This window comes from Lampetra planeri, chromosome 45 (genome assembly GCF_965212315.1).
Source record: "Lampetra planeri chromosome 45, kcLamPlan1.2.h2, whole genome shotgun sequence".
NCBI lineage: Eukaryota > Metazoa > Chordata > Hyperoartia > Petromyzontiformes > Petromyzontidae > Lampetra > Lampetra planeri.
The window spans coordinates 9,140,342-9,163,308 of record NC_136151.1 but is presented as its reverse complement, the minus strand read 5'-3'; the positions used below and the strand labels follow the sequence as shown (position 1 = coordinate 9,163,308).

The 22,967-nt window shown below is 47.3% G+C and overlaps 1 protein-coding gene and 1 pseudogene across 2 annotated transcripts; one reads left to right on the top strand and one right to left on the bottom strand.

Annotated features, from left to right (window-relative positions):
• Positions 1–991: 991 nt before the first annotated feature.
• Positions 992–11,244, bottom strand: LOC144733126 (E3 ubiquitin-protein ligase TRIM58-like). The gene is made up of 6 exons (XM_078614890.1): positions 10,921–11,244; positions 9,186–9,281; positions 8,706–8,939; positions 7,896–7,918; positions 3,531–3,646; positions 992–1,599 (listed from the first exon to the last, which is right to left on the bottom strand). The coding sequence occupies exons 1-6, from the start codon at positions 11,227–11,229 to the stop codon at positions 1,007–1,009; spliced, it is 1,371 nt and encodes a 456-aa protein (XP_078471016.1). The 5' UTR covers positions 11,230–11,244; the 3' UTR covers positions 992–1,006.
• An 8,886-nt stretch (positions 11,245–20,130) lies between these two features.
• On the top strand, positions 20,131–22,176 carry LOC144733108 (aerolysin-like protein; annotated as a pseudogene). Its single transcript, XR_013588310.1, has 3 exons — positions 20,131–20,260; positions 20,515–20,578; positions 21,144–22,176. The product of XR_013588310.1 is annotated as an aerolysin-like protein (transcript).
• The last annotated feature ends 791 nt before the right edge of the window (positions 22,177–22,967 follow it).

The following is a 22,967-nucleotide window of genomic DNA, read 5'->3' as shown; positions in this document are numbered from 1 at the left end:
TTGAAAACCCCCCGCCCACCTCCTACGCATTTCCCATAAATATGCTAAATCCCTCTTGATATGCAAATTATTTTGTCAAGGCGCTCTTCTTCCCCCTCCAACCCAGCTTAAATATACGCTCCAAGCTTGGTGGCGTTTCATTCTTCACCTGAGGACGGCTGCTCGCGTTGTAGCCGAAACGTCGTGAGAATTATTTTATTATGTTTTATTTTTATTATTTTCCTTCTACGTGACTTTACCTAAAGAACCAAGAAGACGTTCAGCCCTGGTTCATAGACGGTGCAGTGGTGAGGGGGTGGGGCGTGGGGGGAGCACGTGGGGGTGGGGATAGAGGGGGCGGGGTGACGTGGTGACGTCAACCCGTGGGGGGGGGGGGGGCGTGGTGACGTCAGAGGCGCCGATGACGCAGCAGCAGATGACTTGAACAGCTCGGACATTGTTGGCGCCTTTTGTGTTTGGCGCCGTCTCTTTATTAGTTTATTAATTTGTAGATTTAATTTGCTTGGCAGTGGCTGTGTAGAGGATTTGGTCCTCGTGTTTAATTAATGAACGGCGTTGCGGGATGCAGTGAACACGAATGGCGCTGAACACAACTACATTGTTGTTGTTTGTGTTCTGTATTTTTATTGTAGAATCGACGATACAAGCGTTACAATGCCACCGACGTACATTTACACTTTTTAAAATTAATATTATTGTTGTTGTCTATCTCCAACAACCCATGACACCCCCAGTGTATAAACACATCCCAGTTCACCATTGCTAATCACTGCACCCCTACACTACAGTCACACTCCTACACTACAGTCACACTCCTCTGGCAGGGTGCATACATCCACGTTGACTTCACACAGAGCGGTACTTATTTTATCAACCCCCCCCCCCCCCTAGAAAGGTTCTGATGATTGTTTACGCTCAACCACCAGCCAGTTGAGTGACAGTGACGAGGGTGGCGAGCGCCGTGCGTCGTGGCGTCTGCCCTCTGCGCTGTTCGTGGTCACCTCCCTCAGGACGCACCACTCAGATCCACAATCCTCACTGAATCACCATTTAAATTATAAAACGACTTAAAAATCCCCAAAACCCCGGAAACCCTCGAATACCCTATTCCCAGCCCAGCGTGTAGGGGCTGAGTGAAAGTTGTATGAAATGAGTGCAACAGCGCCATGGAGTCGGCGCTGTAAAACGACAGCAGCCCCGCGTCCCAGTCCAGGTGAACCCCGACTCTCCGCGGAGGCTGCGGCACCGACAGTGAGGTCCGCACCCCGCCATGCAGCACTAAGAAGCTGTCGCCATATTTCCGTAGACACCAGGAGACGTCGCTCCCTCCCAAGCGGCACTCATTACCACGCCCTCTCCGTGGGATCGTCCTGTACGCGACTCCAACCCAACACCACTCCGCGCTCCCCACATCCACCTCCCAGTAGTGCTGACCCGACGAGAAGCTCTCAGAGCACAGGGATTGGTGCCAGCCATCAAAGCGGTGTGGGTGATGGGGGCGACCCTGGGGTGCAGCGGTCAGCGTCACCGTCCTGAGATCCATGGAAATCTGGAGGCCGTCGTGGGCTGAGTTCGTGTCCAGAGTCGGTGAGCGTCCATCTGTGGCGAGGACAGCGAAGACGCTCGCACAGCGGTCACGGCGACGCGTGCGCAGTAGCGGCACGAGCAGTGCACGTGGCGAGTACACACACACAGACACGTGGCGTGTACACACACACAGACACGTGGCGTGTACACACACACACGCTGGTGTTGTGTTGTTGTGGTCCTACTGCAGTACGTGATACATTGATACATAACACTGTGATTATCACGTGCATGACACATGCATACAGTATTCGTTCATATTAATGTACACATACTAATATTCGTTAGTTTCGCGTCTCTACAAACACGACGCCTGTACAATAGCCACCACAGACATTATCTCACTCCGTTGCTGGATGAGCGCCTCCTCTCGTCAGTGCACGTCCTGGGGTGGGAGGTTATTTGACCATACTTCACCGCTCTCGTCGGTGCGCGTTGGCGATGGTGGGGATGGTGAACGTAGAAGCGTAAAGGTGCAGTACAACAGTGGTTCACGCTGCGCTGCCATCTGCTGTCCACCCCGTCACAACGGTGTAAAGTTTTTACTTTAATTAAATTAATTTCGATGCCCGAAGATCTCCAGGTCCTCTGCTGTTGCCCCTCCGCATTTAGGAACGCGCGTTCAGAGTACTCGGCTGCCGCTATTAATGTCAACGCGACGATGATGAAGACGATATCAGCCTCAGCGTAGCGATAGGCGCTCTGCGCTACGAACCCGTCGACCCGAGTTCGATTCCCACTCACGGCCAACACCGGTGACGATTACCTGAACCGGTCCTGGGCTTCGTTAGGTCGACTCAGCCTCAAATGAGTACCTGGTGCGGTGTGTAAACGTCGCCACTAGAGAGACAAAGGCGGCCGGGCGTGGTGCTGGCCACCCACCCCATCGTGTACCCTGCCGGCCTTCATAGATGCTCGCTAACAGCACTTGCCCCAAAAGTCTGTTAAGGCTACACGGGGTTCTTTGCTTTTGGGTTAGTAAGTGAGTGAGTGGTTGTGTGGGTGATCGAGTGGTTGAGTAGGTGAGTGGGGGATAGAGTGAGTGGGTGAGGTAGTGAGAGTGTGAGTGAGTGGGTGGGTGGATGGGTGAGTGGTTAAGTGAGTGGGCGAGTAAGAGTGTGAGTGGTTGGGTGGGTGAGTAAGTGGGTGGGTTGATGGGTGGGTAAGTGAGTGGGGGATTGATGGGTGGGTGGGTAAGAGTGTGAGTGGATGGGTGAGTGAGTGATTGGGTGGGTGAATGGGTGGGGATTCCGTTGCACCTTTTTCAGTCCCCGGTTGTGAAGGCTGCCATCGCGATGATGATGAAACAGCTGCAGTCTCCATCCTGCACTTCGTTATTTATGTTCACAGTTTAATCCCAATTTTGCCTGCTAGTGAGCGTCCTAACAGAAATAGGTTACTTATGTTTACTTATAATAAATAAACATATGTATTAGTTTTATTAATTTGTACCTATCTACGTTACTTTACCGAAAGACCCAAAAGGATATGAATTCCTGCAGTCACGAAAGCTTTAATTGGAGGTTACTTAACATTTGGGCTCACGTTCATCTTAATTCTCACCTAGCGGCCATTTTCCTCAACGAACCGTGCACCCACTGCACCCAAGCGTGATTGTCAACGTCTGAATGAGGGTGACAGGAATGGGACGTACTTCATCCGTAGCCTACAAAGTCGCCTTATTGCTCTCAAGAAACGCACTGTCATGTTGCTGTTATTGTTGTTTGCACCTCTTGATGAGCAAGACCCATCGTGCTGTTGACAATCTTTCACCCAGAACCTCGGTGCCCGTTTCCTGTCCTGAATGCACTCAGGTCTCCCTTGCCATGAATGCTCTCAAGCCCGGGGTAAAATAAAGGACGACCTCCAAATGGGTGGGATTTATCTGCAATCCGGAGTCTGTGATGGAGTATAACGAAGTTCCACGTGGCAGAGGGACGTACCGAGAAAAGGCAGAAGTTTAGTTTGGACGCCGCCCACTGAGATGACTTTTGCGAGGTTCAGACCGTGGGAGACGGGGGCTGGGTCATCCTGAGTCTCCTGGGAGATGGAGCTCCTCCTGCACTCACACCACAGGACACACACAGAGTCTCATGAGGTTCCATGTTCCTCTACACACACAACACAGGACACGCAGAATCCCATAAGGGTAAAAGTTATCTACACTTACAGCACAGGGCACACAGAATCCCATGAGGGTCCATGTCTCTCTACACTCACAGCACAGGACACACAGAGTCTCATGAGGGTCCATGTCTCTCTACATTTTGGGCAAGACAGGCAGTCCTTGACTTATAAATGCCCCAACTTATGAACCACATTCCATTCAAAATTTAAAAAAATAACATTGACTTAAAACGCGAACTCGCAATTGCAAACTGAACCGCAGAACTAATATGTTCAGATGAATTTCGATTTAAAGCTTTCGTGACTGCAGGGATTCATCTTCTTGGTTCTTTCGGTAAAGTCACGTAGAAGGGAAGTAATAAAATAATAAAAATAAAACATAATAAAACAATTCTCACGACGTTTCGGCCACAACGCAAGTAGCCGTCCTCAGGCGAAGAATGAAACACCACCAAGCTTGGAGCGTATATTTAAGCTGGGTTAGAGGGGGGGAGGTGGGAAGAAGAGCGCCTAGACAAAGTAATTTGCATATCAAGAGGAATTCAGCATATGGAAAATGCGTAGGAGGTGGGTGGGGGGGTTCCAAATCAATACTATGCCCGTGCATTATGCAGGATTAGCAGCATCAAAGGGGGGGGGGAGGGGGGTAGCATTAACAAAGGAAAGGAATGTTAATAGTATGTAGCTGCAGTTACTAAACAACCACGTAAAAAAAAACTAAAGTACAAACTGCATAACAAACTAAAGTATAAACTACATAGCATCATCAGTATACTTACTATACTCTACAATAAGCTGAGTTACTAACAGTAAGTAATACATAAAAAATTCTACGTTGTAAAAAATTATATAATATGCTTCCATCTAAACTTTATTCTCTTACATCACACGCGTCTATAACGTACTATATACTGCCATAGACAAACCCAACATTAAATTACATACTGTATTGCTATAAACCACCCTATACCTTATACATTTTAATATAACACTATGTATTATTATACCCACCCTAATGGGTATCGATATGGTTTATTACGTCCTTCCAGTGATTGCTAAGCCAGAATCCATCTTCTCGGTTAAAATTGTCTCTGTGTTTGTATATGTGGATCGCCTCATGAACGAATCTCTCATGATAGCCAGATGGCTTGCAGAGAATCTCTGTCTTGGAGAAGTCAATGGCATGTGAGCCCACTGAGTTGTAACAGTGATCTGCCACGGCTGAGGTGTTTGTCCTTCCGTGTTTCAGGTCAGCTTTATGTTCACGGATGCGGTCCGAGACATGTCGTTTGGTTTCCCCAATTTAACTGCTACCACAGAGGCAACTTAGTTTGTAGACACCAGGGTACTGTATGTCTAAAACCACATCTTTTACAGACGGTACCAGATCACGGATTTTATGTACTGTGTTGAATCGGACCTGGATCTTGTGTTTAATCAGGATTTTGGAGATCTTTTTTGTGACCCCAGCAATGTAGGGTAAGGTGATGGTCTTGAAAGGCTCCTCAACAGGATCCTTCTTGATGGTTGGAGTGATGGCTTTGCGGATTGTGTAGTCGGAGTAACCATTAGCCTTAAGAGCTTGGCGTACGTGTTTGAGTTCACTGGAAATGTGTTCATGGTCGGAGATGCATTGGGCTCTATGATATAGAGTCTTGATGAGGGAATTCTTCTGGAATGGATGGTGGTGGGAATCCGGTTTTAGATAAGCATCCGTATGGGTGGCTTTCCTGTAGACAGAGTGGCTCATTGAACCATCAGGTCTCCTTTTGATTAGGACATCCAAAAAGGGTAGCTTGCCATCATTTTCGACTTGCCACCATTTCGACTTATGGAAGAGGTACATAGACGACACTTTTGTCATCTGGCCACATGGCCGGCCTGCTCTAGACCAATTTCTCGACCACATCAATTCCATACACCCAGCCATCAGATTCACCATGGAAGTCGAAAATGATGGCAAGCTACCCTTTTTGGATGTCCTAATCAAAAGGAGACCTGATGGTTCAATGAGCCACTCTGTCTACAGGAAAGCCACCCATACGGATGCTTATCTAAAACCGGATTCCCACCACCATCCATCCCAGAAAAATTCCCTCATCAAGACTCTATATCATAGAGCCCAATGCATCTCCGACCATGAACACATTTCCAGTGAACTCAAACACGTACGCCAAGCTCTTAAGGCTAATGGTTACTCCGACTACACAATCCGCAAAGCCATCACTCCAACCATCAAGAAGGATCCTGTTGAGGAGCCTTTCAAGACCATCACCTTACCCTACATTGCTGGGGTCACAAAAAAGATCTCCAAAATCCTGATTAAACACAAGATCCAGGTCCGATTCAACACAGTACATAAAATCCGTGATCTGGTACCGTCTGTAAAAGATGTGGTTCCAGACATACAGTACCCTGGTGTCTACAAACTAAGTTGCCTCTGTGGTAGCAGTTACATTGGGGAAACCAAACGACATGTCTCGGACCGCATCCGTGAACATAAAGCTGACCTGAAACACGGTAGGACAAACACCTCAGCCGTGGCAGATCACTGTTACAACTCAGTGGGCTCACATGACATTGACTTCTCCAAGACAGAGGTTCTCTGCAAGCCATCTGGCTATCATGAGAGATTCGTTCATGAGGCGATCCACATATACAAACACAGAGACAATTTTAACCGAGAAGATGGATTCTGGCTTAGCAATCACTGGAAGGACGTAATAAACCATTTCGATACACATTAGGGTGGGTATAATAATACATAGTGTTATATTAAAATGTATAAGGTATAGGGTGGTTTATAGCAATACAGTATGTAATTTAATGTTGGGTTTGTCTATGGCAGTATATAGTACGGTATAGACGCGTGTGATGTAAGAGAATAAAGTTTAGATGGAAGCATATTATATAATTTTTTACAACGTAGAATTTTTTATGTATTACTTACTGTTAGTAACTCAGCTTATTGTAGAGTATAGTAAGTATACTGATGATGCTATGTAGTTTATACTTTAGTTTGTTATGCAGTTTATACTTTAGTTTTTTTTTACGTGGTTGTTTAGTAACTGCAGCTACATACTATTAACATTCCTTTCCTTTGTTAATGCTACCCCCCTCCCCCCCCCCTTTGATGCTGCTAATCCTGCATAATGCACGGGCATAGTATTGATTTGGAACCCCCCCCCCCCGCCCACCTCCTACGCATTTTCCATATGCTGAATTCCTCTTGATATGCAAATTACTTTGTCTAGGCGCTCTTCTTCCCACCTCCCCCCCTCTAACCCAGCTTAAATATACGCTCCAAGCTTGGTGTTGTTTCATTCTTCGCCTGAGGACGGCTACTTGCGTTGTGGCCGAAACGTCGTGAGAATTGTTTTATTATGTTTTATTTTTATTATTTTATTACTTCCCTTCTACGTGACTTTACCGAAAGAACCAAGAAGATGTTCAGATGAGTTATCCTCCACGAGATGTAATGAGTCGGACTCACGCTGGAAGTGAGTGTTTACGTGTGTGTGTGTGTGTGTCAGTGATGATTATCTGAACTGATCCGGGGCCTCCCCTAGGTCGACTCTGGTGCTGGCCACCCACCCCTCGTGTGCCGTACCACCTTCATAATTGCTCGCTAACAGCACTTGACCCTACAGTCTGTCAAGGCTACACGGGGGATCGTTGTCTTTGTGTGTGTGTGTACATGCGCGCGTGCCCCATTTGTTGTGGTTACTATTTGCCCCCCACGCTTCTGAATACAAGCTTGCATCAAAGTAATAAAAAACTGAAAAATACATATATATTTACGTTAATTTATTGTATGTTTAATTTCCTATACCGTATTTTTTTACAGTGTTAGATGAAAATGTACAACATTTCTTCCTAACTATGAGTTTAACAATGCTTCCCTTTTTGTTGAACAGTAACACATTTTATAACACTGACTTTGTCGGCATCTAAATACGGTGCATTACTGTTTTCCGACTTACGGAACCGTTCGACTTACGAACGAGTCTCAGGAACAAATTATGCGTGTAACCCGAGGACTTCCTGTATGGGATACAATTGACCATACGGGATTACAACTGCATACATTTGGGTTTATTAGGATTCACATCATGACAGTTCACTGATTTGTCCACCAGGTGGCAGACAGAGCTCGAGTTTGAGTCTGGGTTGGTACTGACCTGAGACTCTCATGTAGGGGATCCTGAAAAACACAAACCCGCATTTCACATTAACATTGACATCATAAACAGACGCCCTACCTCTATACAGTCACCTACTGTTTACGGTAGAGCCTGACATCAAGGAATTAACAAATACCTACAAACGCAGAATGGTGCACAAACAGGGTTATCTATGGAACCTAATTGCCAATATCGAAATTAGGAAAAAAATCAGAAGAGGCTTTATCCTTTATGGAAATTAAGATGTTCAAACACCAAACAGATACCTATTACAAGGTCATCACCACTCAACTAGAGATATTCATTCTTTGATACTTGCAGCCTTTGTACTTTTAAGCCTATTCCTATTTTAGTTTTTTTTTAATCAAAAACAGGGCTCGTTTAACTGGACAAAGACAGACCCCAACAAATGACAAAGCCACTGTCTGCAGGTCTACTCTAGCACCTAAACAAATGGTTACATAAAAGTTCGACATCTCATGTTTCGAACTCTGAATAAACTCAACTTTGTATTTTACCAGATAAGGCACACTTGGCCAAGTCGCTATTTTTCAGAATTGACGTGGCCACGAATGATAGCTCAACGAATTGGCTTATCACGTGGACTTTTGCATTAGCAGCCAAATACTTTAAACGCGTGATGTTGAATCTAAAACCAGAGGACCCAGAGACAAAATCTACGCGACCACGGGGGGAGAGAGAGAGAGAAACGCAAACTCTAAATACAGTCGACCCATCCACATCGCAGGGGTTAGGGGCGCAGGCCCCCGCGATCTGGAAAAAACGCGTGTATGGAGGTGGTTCCACCTGCAGGAAGGAGAGCGGGTCCTTCACGTCGAGGGCGGCGAGCAGCTGGTTGATCTCCCGCTCCAGGCCGCGTGCTCTGCTCTCGTAGCGAGCGATGTCCGCCTGGATGCGGGACAGCACGGAGCGGCCCTCCTCGTCCACGCGCTCCAGCGCCTCCCTCTCCTCCTCCTTCAGCTGCTCCCTCCGGCGCTCAAACTCTCGGCTGATCCGCGCCTTGGTCCCACGCAGAGACTCCTGCACGGGGATATTCGCGGCGCGCTCTCGAAACGCAACGCGACGCAGCGCGATGCGACTTCGTGAAGGACTTCGACACGGCCACGGTCTCGTGACTCCGTACGAAGAGGCAGGTGGTGTTATTTTTGATAACGAAATGAGGATTTAGCGAGAATATTCATGGGCACCCTTATGCCAAGTATCTTAAGTACATATATTGTTTGCATGTCTGTCTAAATCTGCACGTGTCTGCGTGTCTCTCTGTACCTGCACGCGATTGTAGGCGCCCCTGAGCTGCTGTGTCCGTGATTCTGCCGTAGTCTTCTTCTTCTCTCTCTCCGTCATCTCGCGTCTGAGCGCCTTCTATACACGGGGTAGACAAATACGCGGTGTTTGGTGACTCCCATCATTGTCATCATCATCTGCAGGCAGGTTTCCTGGATCGCCCAGAGATAATCATCATCGCCCCTTTGAAACGTCCAACCTCCCAGGCTGACGAGGTGGTCTTCGGTGGGCAGCACTACACTCCTGTCCCAGGCAGGGGGCCGGATCACAGCGAGGTTCATTGAAAGGGTGCCCCACTCGCACGCTCGAGTTTTCTCCTGTTTTGCCAAATAATGGAATCTAGCGGAACCGATAAACATAACCCCCCGAGATATCCACGCCAATGTTCTGTCACGAAATCTTGTAACATAATCAAATATAAATCTGCCTCAATCAATAATAATAATGCAATTTATAATGCGCGTAAATTGCGGACATAACGGCCGCAACTCAGAGGTGCGGAGCGAAGCTCAGTCACTCAAAAGCGTGGCTGTAGAGGTGAGTTTTTAAGTTTCTCTTGAAGGAGACGATTGAGGTGATGCTGCGAATGTGCAGAGGGATGGTGCTCCAGACTGTTGGGGCAGCCACCAAGAAGCGGCGCATAGACGTGACCATCCTGGATCTTAGCATCAAGAGGAGGTCGTGAGTCGCACTGCGAAGGCATCTGCCGTGTGCTGAGCTGCAAGTTGTCAATAATGAAGAGAGGTACGGGGGGCAGGCAGATGTGAAGGCGCGGTGGAAGATGCAGGCGATGTTGTATGTGACCCTGCTGGCAATAGGTAGCCAGTGGAGGGCACGGAGACAGGCGAGTGAGTCGAGACGGGGATGAGTGCTGCCAATGACGACGCGTGCCAGGTTGTTTTGTAGTCTTTAAAGTTTTGAGGTTGCCAGAGGAGGACCGAACTAGGACGGAGTTGCAATAGTCGAGACCCAACTATGCAACATGCCAATGTGTCGGCAGTTTCAGTGGAGATGAGAGGACGTAGGTGTCTGAGAGGCTTCAGGTGACAGTTAAATGAACTGATGTTATGATTGGTTTGACGATCGAAGGATAAAGTTGAATCTAGGATGACACTGATGATCAAACCGTGCCCGACGGCCTTGCCACTCCCACTGGAATGGCCATCCGTTTGCCTCTTTGTAAGTCCACGGTCAGTGCACTTTTGAAGCGTCTCGCGTTACTCCAAATTTCTCTCCGCCCATCGTTGGTACTCTCGGGGTACAAATCTTATCACGCCAAGTGTATTTTACATCTTTGCCAGCCATGCTACAAAGCGCTCTGTCTTATGACTAAACCATAGAACACCCAGCTTTGCCATCCGTTCAAATCAACATGGCCACCTTCCGTGTCTCTGCTGTCTATCTTGTGCCAGTTTTTCACAATCAGTGTTGCCCAAAGTGAATTGAGTGGCCATCACAATGCTGACACAACAGGACTTACCTAATAATGTGCAAATATAAGTGAAAAATACACTCTCTATATTATTGGGTCTTTCGGTAAAGTCATCTAGATATAAATATATATATATATATCATGCTGTTTCAAACGCAACACAAGCAATCGTCACTAGGAGAAAAACGTATTTAAGTCAAGATACAGACTCTCTAGTTTAACATTACACAGAGTTATGCAGTTATACTGCGGGATTTTGGATTATAGCAGCAATTTATATCTCACCTGTTTTGTCTGTTGTGCATTTTCCACTGGAACGACCTCATGCCCTCTGTGTTCCTGAGCAACGGTGCAGAGTGTGCAGACCGGGCTCTCGTCCTGTTCACAGTAAAGAATGAGCTCCTGTCCGTGCTGCCGGCACTTTCGCTTCGCCAGGTTCGCGGTGGGAGCCACCAGGACGTGGTCTCTCAGCCTGGGATTCTCCACGTGAGGCCTCAAGTGCGTCGCACAGAAGGACATCTCACATCTCAGGCAGGTCCTCATTGCAGGGGTCTGGCTGCCGCCGCAGTTGTCACACATGACGGCCGCGGCCATCCCGTCTCCAGCTCTGAGCTGCTCCACCAAGTTGGCGAGGGCCACGTTCCTCCTCAGCTGGGGTCGCACAGGGAACGCCGCTTGGCACTGCGGGCAGCTGAAGCCGCTCGACGTCTCCAGACACCGCAGGCAGAACGCGCGACGCTGATCCAGGACGTCTCTCTTATAGCGACGGTGAAGGAGGAAGTAAAATTCTTCAAATAGTTTCATTGTCGTCATTGACATCTCGAGACACTGCCTGGAATGTGAACCTGCACTCTGAGGTGCGCAAACAGCAGCCTCAAGGTGAACACAGCTACTGTACTCCCTTTTAAATGAACAAAATGTACCGAATGAGCTTATTCCTTTTAAAAATATTTATACGTTTAAAGAAATTAGTTATTAATAAATAAACAAACTCGCTGAGGCTCAGCTGCAGTGGCTCATTCGTGAGATGAGTATCGAGAGATAGACTCATCCTACCACAGCTCAGCGAACAAGTTGGTGGCTATGGTAAGGCAGAGCAATGGATTTGGTGCCACGGTGGTGAGATGCTATCTGCCTCGCCCGGTATACAGGAAGTTGTGGATTTTACTCCGACCGTGACGCATGTATATTTGCAGTTGGCATCTTTCTCTCTCCGTGTTCTCGTGATGTTTTTTTTCCGGGTCCTCTGGTTTTCACCTTCACATTTATAATCAGCTTCATGCATTTAGAGTGCTCGGCTGCAATACATTTCCACGTGATAAGCCACTTCGTTGAGCTATCATTCGTGGTCGGGTCACGTCTGAAAAAGAGATACACAGCTCAGTGGGCAATACCTGGTAAAATAAAATAAAATGTTTAGCATAGTTGTAGATATTTCATGATGTCCTGTAATTGCATTTCCCAATGCGACAAATTGCTTGAATCTCATTGTGACATCTGAGATGGAATTTGTCTGTAGACTCCCATGACCCATCCTGGAATTTTGAGCCTTTTGCCAAAAAGCCGTACGCCGCCCTGGAGCTGCAGTTTTCCGACTCCCGAATTGGGTGGTAGGGAGTTTGTCGTCGTGTATGTGTACGTTGAACTTCTTTGGCACCGAAAGTAGTGCGGGGAAGGACAACAAACCAAACGCAACAATAACCTGCAGTTCTCAAAAAATGAGTTCGTCAATCTAGAGCAGACGATGTAAAAGTACATAGCTCAAGTGGCTTACTGACCAAACCAGATCAATCTTGGGCTCAGGCGAGAGCTGGTGGGATGCGTTGTTCATGGCTTGTATGACTGGCAGAACCCACGTAACCTGTATTTCTGTTTGGCGGTTTTTTTTGTGTTGTAATCAGAATGATGGGTTGCATTTTGAAGATTTTTTTTTATTCTCCATGATGGTCATTCTAGTTTTTTTTTTACGTGCGTCAAATGGCACCCTGAACACCCTCTCTTGCTAATTCGATGTTCCATCTGAGGGGACATTTTCCAGGTGAAATATTTGAATATTTTTTTTTTACCCCGGGTCACCCTCGCTGCTTTAGAAATAACCGCCATTCGCAACTAAGTGGCGGTGACGTCACCACGACGCTTGTGCCAGGCCATGTGCACCTTGAGGCCACGTGAAGTTTCGAACGCCCGCTGGCAGGAGGTAACGGTGCCACGGTTCGACTTAGATGACTGGCTGATGCACCGCCTGTGCCCCCTACTGTGCCAACTTGCTGCGTTTTATCCACCCGGCGCTCCGCTCGTTGTTGTGAGCGTCACTCCTCCACCCTCCGTTGTTGTTGGAGGGCGACTGCCTCCAACTGCCCAGTAGCGTCCTTCACGAACCTCCTCCACTGAGGACGATCTTGACACCGCTGGTACCAGTCATCGGCAAGTCTACTCAGCTCCACGTCCTCCTGTACCACATCATTCCATCTCTTCTCTAGCCCGTGCCGCGCCCGTTTAGCCCCCTCGATCCGGCCGAAAAAAAGCTGTTTAGGCATACGGTGGCTGGGCATGCGGGCTACATGACCCAACCAACGCAGCCTTGCCCGCCGGAGGAGCTCACCAATGGGACTTTGCCCAGATCTTTCAAGGATTTGTGAGCTCCTCACACAATCCAGCCTGCAGGTTAAACCCAGGATGGATCGCAGGCAGGCCAGCCTAAATGTTTCTAACCGGCGAAGATGCTCCATTAGAGGGGTCCACGTTTCGCAAGCGTAGAGAGGGGAGGGAATGACCGTGGCCGAGAAGACCTGAAGCTTCGTGCGGAGCTACAGACCAGGTAGCTTCCACACAGCGTTACACAACCGATGAAAATATATTGCCGCTCGACTGATTCGGAGTGAGACCTCTGCTGTTAAACCGGAGCCGGTCATGAGCACACTGCCCAGGTATGTGAAACTCTCCACAACTGCCCCATCATCGATTGGGAGTTGTGGGGGTGGAGTGTCCTATGATACAAAATACCCAGGCAGGTGCTTAGTTTTGGTGGGGCTGATGGTAAGGCCCCACCTCTTTGTGGCACGCTCCAGTTTCAACTCCTTACACACTTACAGACACTGACCCACACGCACAAAGACATCGACTTATACACACACACCTATATGGAGTCAGACACACAGACATCGACTTTAGATACACACGCATGGAGTAACGCACACACATGGACTACACACACACATGCACCTACATACACACAAAGAAATGCACTTGCACACTCACATGGAGCCACACACACACATCGACTGACACACACACATATCGATTCACACACATACTAGTGGACTCAGACGCACACATGGACTTAGACACACGTTAGTATTTAAAATGTAGTAACCTAATAGTTAATTATTATTTTTTATACACACACCACGCACACACACATAGACTGACACACAGAGATAGCAACTAATGCACAAACACATCGACTGATACACACACACGGACGTAGACACACACACATGGTGGCAGACACGCACATGGACTCTCACACACACGAGGACTTAGACACATTAATAAATACATTTTAAAAAATCCAAGGGAATTTAGAAAGCTTAGTTGTCAGCACACAGACAATATGAATTTAATATTTGCAAGGTGAGTATTTAAAAAATAGTTTTCTGTCAACGTCTTTTGGCACAATAGGAAATATTAATAATGGCAAAGTTACATGCGAAATATTAGTTGAGAGCACACAAAAACAAAACATTTAAATAAATACAGGGTGATTATGAAAATAGCAGGTTTCCATGTACGTCAGTTTAGAGAAAGAATTAACAAACAGAAATATTAGTTTTCTGCACACAAATATTATGAACTAGTTGTTCGGGGGCGCCGCACGCACCCCCTCACAAAAGCATTTCCGGCCTTCGGCTGGGAAAGTCACAAAATTTGCACACGAACGACGCATTCTCGCAAGCACCCGATGCTCCGTTTTTAAGTTTGAAAATTAAAGATCTCTGAATGTTATGTTTTGAAGTAGAACATTTAATTTCTTCATTAAAAGCTTATATCATTTTACATCTGGAAGACTTAATTGAAAACGACATTTCGTGTGAATTTTCTCTCGTCGTTAAGTAGATGTCCTTGCGGGGGTTCGATTCGATGCGGACTTTCACCTGTTTGAGATTGCAGGATCGAGATAAGGTGACATTGAGCTGGCCGTGCAAGAAGACCACCGTCCGCAGATCGATTCCAACGTCATCGAACCTCTGTCCCTGCGACTTGTTGATTGTGATAGCGGATGTGGGGATAATGGGAAATTGTCGTAGTCGCAAAACAAATGTCGTGTCGGTTTGGGCCAAGTCGATTCTGGGAATGAACACCGAATCGCCTAGGTTACACTGGGAGATGATCCGCACCTTGATGAAAGATCTCGTGAGCTCCTCGACAATCATTCGTGTGCCGTTGCAAAGTCATTTCTTTGGGTGGAGATTCCACAGAAGCATGATGATGACGCCATTCTTGAGCAGCAGGACGTGTGGTGGCATTCCCGATGGCGTCTGGTCGTTGATAAACTCTACTGGGAAATGTATTGTGTCACTGAGATCTTCGCTCACGACAGAATCGGCGCTGTAGTAGATGGTGGGTTCGCCAGGCATTTGTCCGATAATCTTGCGGTTGATTTCGAGTGTCTGTGCATTGGTCGGTGCTACAATGACTCACTTTGAAAGGTCGTCTAAAGACATGTCTGCAATGCTGCAGAAGATGGATTTGATGAGATCCTCCGTTGCCACCATCTGCTCGGGGATTTGAATTGTGCCCTCTTCGAAGATTCCCAACTTTAAGCAGCCATTCATTGTGCTCATTTTGTCCCTTTCTGCTGCGCATGTTTGTCGTAAGCATGAGCTGCATGAAGTTCTTCCACAACCGGCTTGTCTTGGTACAGCACTCAACGATGTCTGTTCGCCTTCCTCGCTGCACAATGGAAAGAGTCTGTCAGAAGTCGCAGCCTACAACGTAGACTTTGCCGCCGAATGGTTTATCGTTGCCCATCACCTCGTGCAGGAGCTTGTCGATGCAGCGAAGTCCGTTCTTCGGCAGCATAGTAATTTCGTCGATGATGATGAGCGAAGCTTTGCACAGAACTTCGGCTTGTGGTGATGCATGCCTCATGGAAGAGACGGAAGTGTCGAGCAAGGGAACTGAAAGCTTTAATCCGCTGTGAACAGTACGTCCTCCTTTGAGCATTGTGCCGGCGATGCCTGTCGTTGCAAATGGCAGTGCAATTTGTCCTCGACTCCGGTTGTACGCCATGAGAGTTGTGTAGAGGAAGGTCTTGCCCGAACCTCCGGGACTGTCGAGATAGAAGCATCGGTTCGTCACATTCTCGTCATCGGCAGCCATGATGATCTTGTTGAACTCGTCAAGCTGCTTCTCGTTGAGCATCGCGAGAAGTCGTGCACCCTCGTTTGCTTCCTCAACTTGTTCATACACATCTTCTTCCAATTGCTTTGCAAGAGAATCCGTGCTGCAGCAGAACGCTGTTGATGTCGTGAAGTGCTTTGTTGATGGCGGTGTCGTCGGCATCTCTTCGCATGTAGTCGAGAGTTAAGTCCAATTTGTGGTCCTCCCACAGCTTGCGAGGTGATGCGAGCTGAGAGAAGCAGAAGATGAAAGCAAACATCTCACGCAACTGCTTCTGCATCATGCAGGTGTCGGCATCTGTGAAGCAGCGATCCCACTCGTCGTTGGAATCAAGAAGACCTCGCGCTGAAGCTGCTGCCTTGAAGCTCTAGCACACCATTCTGTCGACGGTTCACAGAAACTCAAACCTGGTCGCGCCTCGAAAATCCTACAGCAGCATTCGAAGTTAGAAACGTTGATCGTCTTTGACGCTCACCGTGTACATGCGGGACACGATCTTGTCGGTTCCTCTCTGCCGCTTCTGCCAGTTGCCTTAAACTTAAACGTAGTGCTGCGGGATGTCCGTGTAGAGCCACGGACGTGCGACTTGATCGCTTCCGTTCAGCAAGAACCACGATTCCAACTTTGTGCGACTGGTCTGTGCTCCTCGTGTCCAGCTTGAAACATTATCGTTCGTTGGTTGGGAAGATGGACTAGCAGTCTCATCACCATGTGCGAGCGATCGTGCATCTTCCACTCGAGGAGCCGCCACATTGCATCTGGAGCGCTCACGTACCGCAATCAATGAAATTGGTGATTTCATCGTAGCGCAGTTCCGGCTGTCCATTCGAAGTGAGAGCAATGTTGGCACAATCGAATCCCTTGAAGATGTATTTATAGATGTACTTGATGGCTTGAAGGGAAGTGCACACTTCCACGTTGATGTGTGCATTGTACTTGAGCGTCAAGTAGGGGTTGTACGGCACGACGTATCGATTGTCCATCGAAACGCCTCTGACTTCTGCCTGCTCAGCGTATGGACGATGATAGAGTGTGTAGCCGCTCACATTGGGGATTGTGGTGTTGTTGAAAACTTTTGGGAACTCCTTGCTGCACTTTTCGTCATTCATGCAGGAAATTGTCGCCAAACAAATGGCAAAGTCGTGTCGGTGGGGGCCAAGTCGATTCTGGGAATCAACACAGAATGGCCTCGTTCTGCAGATCGATTCCAACGTAATCGAACGTTTGTCCGTGCGCTTAATGGGAAATTGTCGCCAAACAAATGGCAAAGTCGGGTCGCGCGGTAGCAAGAATGAGGAAGTCCCGGGGGGGGGGTCCACATTGTTCCTGCCGCAGTGGCTAGGGGATGACAACTACCTCGCCTGGTACGCAGGAGATCGTGGGTTCGATCCCGACTGCCCCCTCTCTCCACTCCACATTTTTGAAACGTCGCGCATTCTATATTTGAACCTTATGGCGCATAATGTCCGTGATGCAGTCATTTTTAGTCTATTGATGGTCGGCGATGCGGCAATCGACTCATCTCGACGAGCTGTACACGATGCACTATTCAAAGTTTAATTTTTCGATAACGGATTTTTTTTGTGCTGACGTTTGGCGTTTCAACATCGCAGAGTAGCACTGATTTCGGATTGATTGGTACCCAAAAATATAATAAACGCAAGCGGACGCAACGGGGTACGCGCGGAACGGACGGGGACTCTTTTTTTGACGCGGCTATCGCTTGAGCATCGTTTTGTTGAGTTGGGGGGGGGGAGAAAGGGGGAGGGGCACAGCGGCAGGAGTGGGGAGGCGGATTTGGTCTGCGATGGGTTTCTCGGTTCAGCTTAATTTATTTTTAATTAAATTTGACTATTTTTATTGTGGGTTTTTTATTTTTTTATTTTCAATTAATTATTTTTATCTTTATTATTTTAATTGATCAATTAAAATTTCATTTTATTATTTTTATTTTTGTTTTCGATTTACGTGACTCTACCGAAAGAACCAAGAACGTGAATTCCTGCAGTCACGAAAGTTTTAAGCCAAAATTTAAGCTCATTCCCTTATTAGCCCTCCCCAAACCGACCCACCCCTCTCTCACCTCAGCCACCACCATCACCACCACACTGGCTCACACCTACAGATTAAATACTTACCGCCCACATACTACTCCATCCCCTCTCTAAGACGCCTGTGAATGAGCTTCATCGCCCATCGGATTCCTCCTCTGCAGCGAACATTTCCCGCCTGCGGTTTGTCGTGCGACCAACCCACCTGTGAAGCCAAACAAAATATCCCGCCCCCCCAGCATCCCTAACATCTATGGGATGATCTTTTTTTACCAACATCACAAATGATAAAAGAACAAGCTTCCTTCTTTGCCTCACCCCTATCCTGTCCGGCAGCAAAACACGAGTTGTGTCAAGATGCTTCCAAACGCCAAATAGATTACACTTGTTTACTGTTTACAATGCACTAAAGACCCTCTTGTAACAGAGTGCAGGGGGGGGCACACACGAGGGGTGGGGTGGGTGGCCAGCACCACACGCAGCCCAGCCACCTTTGTCTCCCCTCCAAGCGACGATTACTCACTCTGTAATACGACTTTTGTTCCTGGGTAGTAAGTATTATTTTGTAATTGCGTATGTCTCAAAAGTATAGAAAATGGATATTATTAAACCACAAAATTTGCTGGTGTGCTGTACTAGTATACGACACTATACACTCCACTATACGCTGCACTAAACACTACATTACTATACACTACACAAAAAACTACACTTCTATACACTACACTATACACTACTATACACTACACTATACACGACACTATACACCACATATTACTTCACCATACACTACACTACTATACACTAAACTATACACGAGTGCTTTACGAGTAACACATTGGCACGTTGTGTTTACGTGACAGACCTTACTGATTGGCTGTGTCGGGTAGTGGCGGGTTTGACAACGCGTTTAGGCAGGTAGGAACAACAGTTCTACACTGCCCACCAGGGATTATTTGTCTGTCTGTTTGACGTGCATAGCCGCGCCCTCGATTTGTGTCAGACAGCTTGCGCCGCGTGACACGGATCACACGAATGCGCTGTCTAACCAAGTTCCTACCTGCCCACTCCGAAGGAACGTGTTCAAGGGAGACCCGGCCAGCAGACAAATCAAAGCATTCCACAATTGAACAAATGATTTTAAAAAAATTCCAGACGCACGTTCAGTTCAATCCATCAGGCACTTATTACCAACATGAATTACAGACGGTGATGGTAGCGAGGCTAATTTGAACAATTTCGTGTGGACCATGTTAAAGAGAAAAAAAATTAACCCGTAAAAACAAAGTTTTTCACTATAAATCCTTTATATGCGTGGCGGCTAGAGTCCTCTCGTCCTCTGGCTTGAGATGGCTGCCACCTATGGGTCAGATGATTGTCTGGCAGCATTAAGTAATTGGTAATTAAATATTTATTTATTTTTCCCTAAACAGTGTAAAATTTTGGAAAAAAATAATTTCACGAAAATAAATTGTCACGCACAACGAGTCTGTGTGCAAAATGTCAGCTCGATTGGATCACGGGAAGTGGGTTAAAAAACGACCGAAAGATTTGCACGATCGTAAGCAAGCAAGCAAGCACACAAGCACGCAAGCAAGCAAGCGAACTTAATATAAAGGATTTTAAAAACGTTTAAATCACTTGAATACACAACTCAATTGACTCACGGCCTGGTATCGGGACCGTGATCGCATTAACGAGGCGCGTGCCAGTAGCTTGGCTCATGAACGGCGCCTCACACAATGGGCGCGCGTGCAATGAGCGAATCTCCGAATTGATTGGCTCCCGATGATTGGCCTGGAGGGGAAGATGGGCGGAGTCACGTGCGCGTAATTACGTCACGTGATGTGAGCTCCCTCAATGGACTCTCAACATACTCATTTGGGGGCCGTGATTGCGTCTATGAGGCCCTAGCGCACGTGGCTGGGCTCGTTAACGGAGTCTCACGCAGAATAGGAACGAGTGCAGGAAGCGCCACCCATCCAATTAGTGAATCATCATGCTGATTGTCTCGCGATGATTGCCTTCTCCCTCCGACCCCCATGATTGGCCAGGGATGGGAAGGCAAACCCGCGTGATTGTACCACGTGACGTGCGCTCCCTCGATATAAAGGAGGGAACAGACGGCACACCGCATCTGCTCTTCACGGAGGGGACTGCTTTTGTAATCGGTGAGAAGGGTCTAACTTAACCCATTTTCAAACAGTGCTGTCATAAATTTCTCCGCACTGATATGATGCAACACCTAATGACCACTGCAGTATGCCTGTGCTCTAAAAAACCTCCGATGTTCATTTTTTTCGGCCAGGATGGTTCTTGCCTGGGCGATCTGCACATGCAAACCTGGTTGCCTTGGATTATAGGGTTAAGCTGGTTTCCCCACACTACCTTAATCCAACTGCTTCTGTTCATATGACCCGTCTAGGTCGCCTTCAGCCAAGTCCCTGGATCGTCTATCCGAGCTTTTCATTGTTCGTGGAAAGAAAAAGGTATTTGTGCTACTGCAACGTGACACGTGCATCCCTCTTGCATTGCCCCACTGCATGATGGTCTACTGTGGCCGAGTGGATCGAGGGTTGTGGAATGGACCATACTCTATCCTGCTGTTTGATGGGAGAAAAATGTATGGGAATTTAGTTTTGATACTCTGCCACCAACAATGCCCGCAGTTCCATGAGCGAGCACGCTTGTGCTTGAAGGACTAATTGAATATATCAGCAGAGAGTTCATTGTGTTGTGCACGTTTTCCTTTACTATTGATTCCACAAATTTAAATCTTAAAACGGTAATAATTTTGACAAGGATTAGGTTTGCTTGTGGCTGCATACGTGCTAAAGATTTAAAACATGATTTAACAACATGTAAAATGGCTATTGCGCACTTTTGGTGCCCACTATTTTTCAGTCCTTCCGAAATATTTTAAGACACGAATGGTACACTGAACTACAGTTGCTAGTGAACTGTAGTCCTGATTCTGTTTTGTAAATGATAAGGCAAGAATACTTGGCTTGAAACATGCTTGCCATGCTTTCCCTTCCTCCTGTCTCTATCCAGGTTGACATAATGTCGTACCCATTTACGCTGCACATCATTGGAGGCCAAGGTGGAAATGCGTTCTCGTTTGATGGGAGGAACAATGCGGCCACGCTGCAGAAAATCTCCGTGAGCGTTGGAGGCTGGCAAGTGAGGGGCGTGGAGGTGTGGCTGACTGACGGGCGAAGGCAGAAATTCGGCACTGTGGACTTCTCTGCTCAGCAGTTTGAATTCCAGTCGGGCGAGTTCATGTCGCAGCTCTCCCTGTGGGGCAATGGGGCCGGCACGCGTCTGGGTGCCATCAAGTTCAGAACGAGCCGCAACCGCGAGTTCTTTGCCAAGATGACGGACTGGGGGCTCAAGACCGAGTACAAGATCGACGTGGGCTCCGGCATCTGCCTGGGCGTTCAGGGCCGAGCGGGGGCCGACATTGACTCCATGGGCTTCCTTTTCATCAATGCTGTCAAGTCGTCTGTTATCCAGAACATGAAGTACCCAACTATGCACCAGGTTCTGCCTAACGTGCAGATGGAGGAGATTAAAGAAATGGAGTACACGAACAACACCAGCGTCATGCAGTCTTACACGTTCGAGAGTTCCAAGAAGATAACCAAAACGTCATCGTGGTCTACGACCAACAAGATCGAGTTCACCTTCAGCCTGACCGTCTCGGCAGGCATCCCTGAGGTCGTGGAGGTGGAGACCGGGTTCAGCTTCACCTTGAGCTCGGAGACCACGCACGCATTGGAGGAATCTGAGGAGCGGATGGAAACTCTCACGTTCCCCGTCTCGGTTCCTCCGCACAAGACCGTCACCGTTGTCGCCAAAATCGGGCGTGCAAACATCGACCTCCCGTACACGGCCCTGCTGCGCATCACCTGCATGAACGGCGCTCTCTTTGACGTTCCCCTGAGTGGCGTCTACAAGGGGCTCACCTACACCAAAATGACCGCCCGTGCTACTGAGAAATAGAGCTGCGTTTTGTTCCGTTTTTGATCAAATGTTCTGAAAGAATAATTGTGGCTGACTACAAATAAAAGCCTTCTGCATTGCACTGCAATTTTCTCTTTGCATGTTTGTGGTTGCATGTAAGGAATTTACATTTTTACGAGGTTCTAATGTTTATGGACATGGACATTTCCCCATTTGCTGTTCGCAGGGATTTTTGTAGTTACTTTGAGTTTCATATCATTCTAGATTTCAAGGTTTCGTGACTGCAAGGATCCATACTCTTTGGTTTTTTTTTTTTTTTTTTTTTTTTTTTTTTTCCCACCGTGACTTTACCGAAAGAAGCAAAGAGTCTCGACCTTCATATCCTCCATTCTGCATTGCATGGCCATTTATTGAAACGGTGCGTTAGTGGCATGGTATGTTTTACAGGTAGAAACAACAGGTGCGACACTTCCCACCAGGGATTATTTGTCGTGCACGAATGTGCTATCCAACTAAGTTCCTACCTGTCCACTCTAAAGATATGTGTTTGAATTGATTGGTCAAAACCAGAGACTTCTTTTTTTAGAACCTAGTCTCAGTGTTAGACCAGAGGATGCCAAAAGGGGAAACCTGTTATATTTTGACACTGGCAAAGGAGGTCCCATGAAAATATGAAATACTTACGTTTTTAGTTCGCATCATCCCGCGTGCCACAATCCACCACTGCTCATCCCCCCCCCCCCCCCCATGGCCGATTGAACAGCACAAAATACAAAACTTACTTTAACAAAAAAATTAACCCGTAAAAATAAAGTTTTTCACTATAAATCCTTTATATGCGTGGCATCGGTTTTATTTTATTATTCATATCTGATTTTCTTGAGTAGGTTTCATTATCACATTGGTATTTTA